Genomic DNA, 9364 nt, shown 5'->3' on the forward strand with positions numbered 1-9364 from the left:
CCCGCCAAAGTCCCCACTGTATCCAAATATTTACACTGTGTCTGCACACAAAAATTAATACATCGATTTTGTCAGCCGATTCCCACTGCCCACTTGGCCTCTGGAGAGTCAGGCCGGCGCTGGCCCGTCCTGACCGCCACAACGGCAGCGCCCACAATGCTGCCCAGAAGCCGGCTGGTAGCGCATACAAAGCACCCGTCCGGCCATTATCATTCCGGAGCCGAAATCCACCCCGGCGTGCATCTCATCGGTCATTCAGCAGCCCTTAATGACTTGTCAGTTCCTTGCCCTGCCATTTTCTGTCTAATTAATTCTTTTATTGTGCACCGGATAAAGCAAGACAAAGGCCTCCCCGGCAATAATGATTCATTAAAATGCAGCGCCTTCGCTGGCGCTCTTGGCCCTGCACCAGCCCGGCTGCTCTGCTCAGCCGCCTGCACTCCCGCCAGGCCTCCAGCACCTTAACCCTTTGCGGGGTCCTGCGGGTGGCACCCTGGCACAGGGAGCCCGCGAGCAGGGCCGACCTGACCCAGTTAGGGACCTCTTGGAAAGGCCCAGCAGCAGCCTCAGCAGACCGAGCTCTGCATTCTGGCCCCAGCCCCCTGGGGACGGCAGGGGTTATGGAGAGCTTGGGGGAGCGGGGGCGAGGTATCCACTGCACACAGGACCTTGCTGGGGACAGCCCAGCCTGGGCAGGGGAGGCAGGAAGGCTGTGCAGGCCTCCACCGCCAACCATTCTGGGGCTGAGCTGAGGAAGTCACTATGAGGCTGGGGGAGATGAGGGGAGGGAAGACCCCAGGGGTCCGGGTACAAGTCTGCCAGCAGGATGGGGCAGGAAGGTTCCTGTCCCATGTGTCCAAGTGCTGGCCTCAGGCTCACCAAGTAAATCCTCAAGGTACCTTGGTGAGACAATCATCACCCCATGGTCATGGGGGGAAACTGAGGCACAGAAGCGTTGACGGGCAAGTGGTAGAGCTTCTATCCACCGGCCCAGACTGCCTTACTGCGGGGAAGCTTGGAGGACACCTCGGTGCAGCAGGAGGGGTCCCAGAGGCGGAGGTTGGGAGGGGGGCATCCCAGGCCCCTGACCTTTGAATGCACATTCTCTGCCCATTTCACTTTTACTTAATTTTCTTACTGGCAAATCCACCTTATTCTGCAGATGAGCAAGAAGCAGCATCATGTGATTGAAGGTGGTAATAATAGCACCAAGAGTTCTCTCAGGTATCTGTGCAAATGCTCCATCGCGGGCAGGTCCTAATCTCACTGAGTCCCCCCAGTATGTCAGGGGGTCTTTTCCATCTTTCCTCCCTCCCAGAGGGAGGCCAGGTACCCCAAAACCAGACCGAAGAAGCAGAAGACAGGACACCCCTCACAGCCTGGTTGCCCAGGCACGCAGCCAGGGGTGGACAGTGCTGGGCTCTCAGGGCCAGTCCTTGGCCCCACTCTCTGCTCCAGGACGTCCCTCACATGAAGGGGAGGCTGGAGCCCCTTGTGTATCTCCCTCTTTTGCTCCTTCCCTCCCTGACTTTTCCCCTTGGAAGCCTCCTGCAGCCCCATCCTTGGAGACATCTGCTCCCTCCTGGAGGAGAAGTGCCCGGACCAGGGGGCCCGAGTTTGGGGGCAGAGTGTAGCTACAAGTCTCCTTCCTCGAGAATGATTCCTTACCCCCAGTGCCTGGCAGAGCAGCCCATCTCCCCTGTCTTGGGGTCTACACTGGCTCTGGGGTGAGACTGGGGGATTTGGCATCACGGGCTTTGTGGCCTCCAGACTAGGTCCTGGTCAGCACAGGTTTTCCATGAAGCCTGTTGGAATGTGTCCAAGGAGGCCGTCCACACAGGGTGTGAGGGCTTGCTTAGTGTCTGGTGGCCATCGAGTCACCACCTGGAAACACATCCCCCCAGCCCCACCTGATGCCATGGACTGCAGCCCCTGCAAACCTGGTCAGCCAGAGATGGCATCCACAGAGACCCTCTGTCCTGGGCTAGGCTGGAGACCCCAGCTACACATTGGGGAGGAAAGAGTTGGTTCCACACCAGGCCAGGACTCTAAGTCTGTGATGCCCATCCTGAGTGCTGTCCCCTTAAATGTGGCCCAAAGTTGCAGCAGGCTGGGTGGGTCCTGAATCTGACCCTTGGGATCGGCAGGGTGAGCAGAACTTTGGGCCTCTCCCAGGCAGCTGCTCAGAGGACACGGGCCTTCCCTGAAGCTGACAGCCACACTGGCCATGAACTCCCATCCAAACAGAAAATCCACTTCTGAAAGCCGATATCATCCCAGGAAGAGTGATTGTGAACCAGAAGGGGCCTTTCCAACCCATCAGAGCAGGGCTGGATCATAAATGCCATTTCCCCTTTCTCCCTGAACAGGGCACTCTGTTCATCTGAGATCAGAGGCAATGCTCTCTGTTCTGCATGAGGAAATGAAAAATGAGGAACTTTTCCTGCCAGCCTGGCCCTGGGATGGGCCAATGGAACAGTCTAAATGAGAACAGGACTCCAGACCAGCTTGAGCAGACACTCTCTTCGACTTGCGGCGAGGCGGGGTGAGGCCGACCTTGGGAGTAACCTTGTCAGCTGGGCTCTCCTCAAAAATCCTTCACCAGCCTGAGGACCAGGGTAGCCCAGGGAACCCTTTCAGCAGCCCTGACCCCCCGGGGGGCCGCCCCAGCTGCCTTCTCAGAGTGTCACTGAGGGACCCAGCATTTGGGGAGACAGAGACCCCACCACTTCTAGGGTCCTTGGCTGTGGACTCGGCCTGCGATGCCTGCCTGAGAATGCTCCCAGCGGGGAAGCCACCAGCCCAGGCCCCAAAGACGGGAGGGGGCCCTGGAGGGGCAGGGACAAGGTGCAGGGCACTGGGTCTCCATGCCCTCGGCCAGGCAGGGTGTGGTTGCGCCAGGACCATGTGGCTGTCCTTCCTCTCCCTGGAGCGTCACGAGCTCAGATGTAGGAAACCCATGGGAACCTTGCCCAGAACCCCGGGGCCACGGGGGCTGTCACACAGGGTGGGTCAGCGGGAAAAGACCGGGACCTGGGGAGTTAATACACAGGAGCCCCTCCAACTCCAAACAAAACTGGCAGAGCCTCCAGCCCTCGGGAACCTGGCAAGGCCTGAGCGATCCCAGAACAGCAAAGGGGAGGCCTTGCTCCCTCTGTCAGCAAGCTGGACGCTGGGGGCTTTCCTTGGTTTGGGGTGTCAATGCGAGGGCTTAGAGGGCCATATGGACCTGGACAGCCCTTCACTGGATGCAGGGCAGGCTGGGTTGGCTCCTTGCAGGCGGCCGGCTGTGAAGGCCGCGGGCCTCCGTGAGCCTGGATGTCTACATCCCCCCACCCCAGACCCGCCTCACCCGGGAAGCTTGGCACACACTGGTCTCACGAACCCTCATAAATCCGGGCAGCTCTTCCCAAACGCTGCTCTTGGCAGGCCCTGGATGTGGCTCCCCAGCGCGGGGTGAGGGACGCGCCCTGGATTGCAGCCACGCGAGTGGCTGGGCAGGCGAGGGGACGGGTGCGTGGCCCCATACCCAGGCCACCCCATTAAAATTGCATACGCAGCTGCCTTGCGTATCTGGGTTCTCTTAAGAAGCATAATCTTCCTCTCACCCCCAGATGCATCTGCACAGCTCAGAGGTGGGTGCCTCCAGGCCCGTGTGCTGGGGAGGCCCAGCCGGGGAGCGAGGCTGCCCCTCTCTTGCTGTTGCTCCCACAATCGTTTCTTCCTAGAAACCCTTTCTGCCAACCAGACAGTCCTGTCCGGGGCCTGCAGGGCGGCTTTTATCCAGCTCCCAGCCTGGCTCTGAGCCAGTGCCCGAAAAATGTCGTCAGCCACCCAGAAACCAGCTCTGGGATTCGCCTGGGAGGAAACCACGGCCCAAATCTGGCCCATCTGGACCCATTTTGCCTACTGAGGAGGTTCCCCCCCCAACACACACCAGGAGGAAGATGCATCCCTGGCTTCCTGGAGGCTTCTGAGATCTATTCTTTTCAAATTCAGATGCAGCACCCAAGAGGGAGGGTGGTCTAGCCAGCCGGCCCCTCCCCCTGGGGAGCCTGGGGTTAACCCTCACAGAGCCCACTCCTGCCTTGGCCAAACCCCTTCAAAACAGGACCCCCATGGTCTCGGAGACCCACAGCCCCCACGCTTATAGAAAGCAACACACAAAATGCAGCCCACGTAGATAAAAAGCATTTTTTAATTTTATCAAATTGATCTGTACAAAAGTTAGCGTTGCTTGGTCAGAAAGTAGTGAAACACAGCAGGTAAGTGACAGCGAAAGTCCAAACTTGACACTGAAAAATAGATTGCATAAAAATGAGTTTGCTGTAGTTCCCTGCCCCCACCCCCAGGAAGAGATATGCAAAACAAAAAATTTTCTTCTAGAAAATGGTAGGAAAAAGTAGAAAAAGTAAAAAGAAGCAACATCTCAGATGTACTTAAATTTACAAAGTTTTAAAGGCACAATTTTCCATGAAGTAGGCGGTTATCATCGCTCAGCACACAGCAGAAGCAGGACAGGGAAATCAGGTATTATTCTTCTAAAACTAAGAATCTAAAAGCGCTTAGTGGAGAAGGTTTTAGTTTCACAGCTTGTAGGTGGCGCCTGGTTCCTAAGAGCCGAGATTAATGCGTTTCTGGAGCCACCACGTCCCAGGAAATTCCCGCCTCCACCACTTGGCACGGTCGTGAGCAGGAATGAAATTCAGCGACACCCTGCCTTCTAAACCTTGACTTAATGCCGGGTGCCAGGGGCACCCCAACCTGATCAGAGACACCACAAGACAAATCCCTTCTCCTGCCTCGGGGTTCCGGCCACCTCCGGGGGGCCTGGAACTGGGGCTCTGCCTGATGCCTCCCAAACAGCCAGGCTCCCAAATGCCTGGAGCAAGGGCCCCACCCCATCTGCCCCCACCCCCAGCCCTCACCCTCAGCTCTGCGGCTTCCGTTTTGTCTTAAATTCTGCTCTCTGCACAGATTACTTCATTAATTAAAGATAAAATAATACAGAACATAAATACATTTTAACAGCTTTCAATACAAATCAAACACATTGAAGCTTCAAAAATAAAAATTAAAAAAATAAAATAAAAAGAGAGAAGTGTTAATCACAGCCAAACCTTGCTCAGAAGAACCCTAACTACAAGGAACACCTCAGGTCTAATGGGCTGGTCCCAAGAGGTGCTCCCGCGGACACATCCCCGCCAGGCTGTCGGTGACGGGTGATGACTGGCCTCAGGAACGTCATCCATTGGTCTTGGGGAGTTCTCAGAGCCAAGGGTGGCCAGGACCTCGGAACACGGGCGGCCTGGAGACCCCACACCTCTTCCCTCCTTTTGTCCTTTGTGCTGTGGCTGCTGCTTTGCAGACACTGAGATGCAAAACCCAGACGCTGGCGTCTGCTCGGAAGAGGGACCCAGTGACTGTCCGTCAGAGTCTCAGTCCCCGCAAAAAGAGAGAGAGAAGGGAAGGAGGGCTTTGCCCATGGACGGGAGTTTGGAAGTCTGGAAGCAGAGGGGACTCGTTTACAAAGCCTGGCTTCCCGCGGACCTCAGCAGGCACTTGATGGAGCTGCGGCTCCTCCCCACGTCACACACCTTCTGGAAGCCCTCAGAGGTCTGTCTATCTTTGCCGAGATCAAGGTTGTCCTCAGCCGCAGCCCGTACACGCGGCCACACCCTCAGGGTCTGGTCAGGGTGGTGTACACGGGCTGCTCCCAGTTACTGGGGGGGCTGTGGGCGGGTGGAACGGAGAGGCCACCGAGCAGGGGCGAGGCGTAGGGTCGGCGGGGCGAGTGGAAGTAGGGGTACTGGTAGAGGCCGGATGGGTAGCCGGGGTACGGGCCATAGTAGTTGGGGGCCTGCAGGTCGGTGTAGTCGCACTGTGAGCTGGTGAAGGAGCTGGCGGCTGCGGCGGAGGCGGCCGTGGTGACACTGGCCTGAGCGCTGTAGGAGCCGTAGTCGGTGTGCCCCGGAGAGCCGTGCGACTGGTCGCTGTAGTGGCCGGGGCTCAGCTGCTCCGTCTTGATGTGCGGCCTCGGGGGCCCTGCTTCAGTGGGCGACGCAGAGGCTGACGGGGCTCCCTTGTGGGCCCACACGGCAGACGCCCCAATGCCAGCTGCCCCGGAGTGCGAGTAGGAGGTGCCTCCGTAGGAGCTGGCGGCCGCGGGCTGGCCCGGCTCTGTGGGCAAGGCCGAGTGGCCGTTGAGGGGCAGGTACTGGTCGAACTCGTGGACATCAAAGGTGTCCATGTTTCCGATGACCTCACTGCTCAGCTCAGAGATGTCCACGTTGCTGAAGTCGATGTTCTGGCGCCCGCTGTCCACCAGGCGGCGGCCTTCCAGCTTCAGCTCCTGCTTGCCCCCGTGGTGCAGGTCAGTCTTGGGGGTGGTGGGGGGGGTGGGTGGCCCATGGGTCTGCCCTGGGGACAGAGCACATTTCAGGGATGAATGCCCCTTCTGTAGGGGGCGGCCAGACTGGTGACGTGCACACAGGAGGAAAACCAGCCCCGCTAACTGCCGCAGGTAGGAATCAACGGCTTTTTGTTCCTGTACATTTCCCAGAAATTCCAGCAAAGCCAGACCTAGACCTCACTCCTCGGCTGAGGAAATTCCGTTAAGCACTGTTCTAGGGGAAGACCTGGGGCCAGGGAGGCCCCATCATGAAGAGCAAGCTGGGGCGGGGGGGAGGAGAGGAAGTGCCCAGCCCCTCGCCCACGGCAACAACACAGTCCACACAAAACCTGTCTCCCCAGGCCCGTGGCTGTAGCCAGCGTGACTAAGACTGCTCAGCTGGCCAGGATTCCAGCCGGGTCAGTCTGATCCTGAAACTGGGCTGCTAACCCCCAGGCCTGTGGCATGAGTGAATCCTAGGTCAGAACCAGCAAAAAGGCCAGCGGAGCAGAAACGCTTTCGGGAAGGACAGAAAACACCCAGGTCACAGTGCGCTGGACCAGGGCAAGTTATCAGGCCCTCAGTCTCAGAGGGGGCTAAGCAGGCCCCTGTGGGCATCGGAAACAGCTGCCTTTTGGGGCTATGGGGCCTTTTCCCGGGTACCCGGGGAAGGTTTCATTCTCTTGAGGGTGCCTGCCCTGGGAGTGAGCCCCTGCTCCCACCCCCAGGAGCCCACCTGTGTGGTCACCGTGGTGGTGTGCGTCACCGAGGCCGGCGTCAGCCTTGTAGACGGCACCGCCCGGGTGGTGGCCCAGCTCAGCGCCTGAGTCTGAGTCGCTCTGGCCAGTCTTCACACTCTTCCTCCGGCGTGGCTGGTACTTGTAATCTGGGTGGTCCTTCTTGTGCTGGACCCGCAGCCTCTCTGCCTCCTCCACGAAGGGGCGTTTCTCACTCTCACTCAGCAAGCTGCAGGGCAAAGGGCAGGAGCAAGATGACGAGGGGGCCAGCATCACCCCAGGAGTTGGCCCGCGCATCAGGTGAGGTGCTGGGTAGGACCAGGGAAGCCCGAGTGCATGCCCGCGACCTGGTGGGCACCAGGCAGGTGCTCCCCTTCTCTGAGGATGGGAGGGATCAAGCCGGGGGTGAGGGCATTAGGTGAGGTCAGAGGAACAAGCCAGAATAAGACCCAAACCTTCCGGCTTCCATCTTCCTCCTCTGACTTCCCCCCTCCCTGAACCTGTCCCCTCCCTTTGGGACTTTCTAAGGCAGGTGGGTGAACAGGCCAGGACCCAGCTGAGAATACACTGTGGACAAAGGGAGGCTTCTGGGAAGCAAGCCGGGACTCTGTGGGCAGCTGGGCTTCCCAGACTTCCAGAAACACTGGCAAAACCCAGTGGTCCTCACTAAGGCTCAGAACACACACCGGCCCCCCATACCCTTCCAGAAGCTCATGTCTGCCTGCAGGACAGGGTCTAGGCATACAGAGGCACGGGGCTGCCATGGGTCCATAGCACCCCGACTGGACAGAGGCCGGAGCACATAAGACATAAACAAGCTTCAAGCGCCCACTCATGAGGTGAGGAGCAGGAAACGAGACCAGCGCCCTGGATCCAGAGCCGTTCACTTTAAACCCCAGTAGAGAGCGTTTGGTGGGGATGGGCTGTCCCAAGCAGCAACCCTGTCACTGCTGCCCATTGCTTGCCATCCTACTTTCTGCAAAATGGCCAGCCTCACACCAAAGTGCACACCAGTGCTGAACAACCCCTCCATCCCCTTCCTTCCCTGGTGAGGGTGCAGAGGTGGCAGTGCACTAGGAGAAGCTGCGGGGAAGGTGCCAAAGGTGCCGGTGGGGCAAACACACACCATTCCATCTGCCTTCTGGACTCCCTCCACAGGGTGGTCGGGGAGTCCTTTCCAAGGAGGGGGCACCTCCATAGAGTTGTGTCCTGCTTCCAGAAAGAGGCCACTTTCCTCTGGGAGGGACAAGCCTCCAGGCTCTGCGGCCACTCACAGCTGGGGTCCCCAACTCGGCCTGCCATTCACTGCCTAGAGAAGGCTGTTTCTGGGCTCAGGGAATGTGCTAGGGGCTGCACACTGCTCCTGCTGCCCTCTGCGTGCCCAGGCCGTCCTGTACCCCGCGTCCCATCCGTCTGGCCAGATCGGGTTTTTCCACTACGACTCGCCCTGGGAACAGCCACTGGGAGCAGGGCCGAGGCCGGGCGCTGCGCCACCGCCCAGCTCCACGCACCCCAGGACCCGCTCCCCGCCCCGGCCTGGGGACAGTGCACTCACCGCCACAGCTTGCCCAGCGTCTTGCTGAGTTCCGCGTTGTGCAGGTGCGGGTACTGATCCGCCAGCTTGCGGCGCGCTGCTTGCGCCCACACCATGAAGGCGTTCATGGGCCGCTTCACGTGCGGCTTGGCCTTGAGGGCACCGCCGCCGCCGCCTCGCACCGGCATGGGCACCAGGCTCCAGTCGTAGCCCTTGAGCACCTGCGACACGGCGTCGCGGATGCAGGCGGGGAAGCGCTCGTCCGCCGCCTCGGCTGCGTCGACCCGGCCGCCGCCCCCCGCGCCCGCCGCACGGCCCAGACCCTCGGAACCGGCAGGCGACGGCGGCGCGTCCGAGTCCGAGTCCTCCACGTGCGACATGGAGCTAGCAGTGCCAGATGGGCTGCAGGGCGGCTGGGCGCGGGTCTCGCTCATGTCCAGCATCGGGGCCGCGCGCGGAGAAGCGCGCACCAGGGAGGTGCACCGAGTCCGATGCCCGGCTGCGCTGCAGCCTCTCTGGGACCTGAGGTCGTTGCGCGGTGGCCTGACCCGCGTCCCGCCGCCGCCGCCGCCACTGCCGTCGCCGCCGCCGGAGCTCAGTCCCCGCTGGGCTACCCGCAACAAGTTTCTTTAAGCGGCGGCCACAAGGCTCCGCCCCCCGCCCGGCTCCCCATTGGCCGGCGCGCACCCCACTGCCACCGGG

At 60.1% G+C, this 9364-nt stretch overlaps 1 protein-coding gene across 1 annotated transcript; it reads right to left on the minus strand.

The window, feature by feature from the left end:
- Window positions 1-5652: 5652 nt before the first annotated feature.
- SOX8 (SRY-box transcription factor 8) lies at window positions 5653-9105 on the minus strand (the record flags this gene model as incomplete). Its single annotated transcript, XM_081256702.1, has 3 exons — window positions 5653-6420; window positions 7128-7357; window positions 8684-9105. The coding sequence occupies 3 exons, from the start codon at window positions 9103-9105 to the stop codon at window positions 5681-5683; spliced, it is 1392 nt and encodes a 463-aa protein (XP_081112828.1). The 3' UTR covers window positions 5653-5680.
- Between the last annotated feature and the right edge of the window lie 259 nt (window positions 9106-9364).

Source organism: Mesoplodon bidens (genome assembly GCF_964165515.1).
Source record: "Mesoplodon bidens genome assembly, chromosome: 15".
Classification (NCBI taxonomy): Eukaryota; Metazoa; Chordata; class Mammalia; order Artiodactyla; family Ziphiidae; genus Mesoplodon; species Mesoplodon bidens.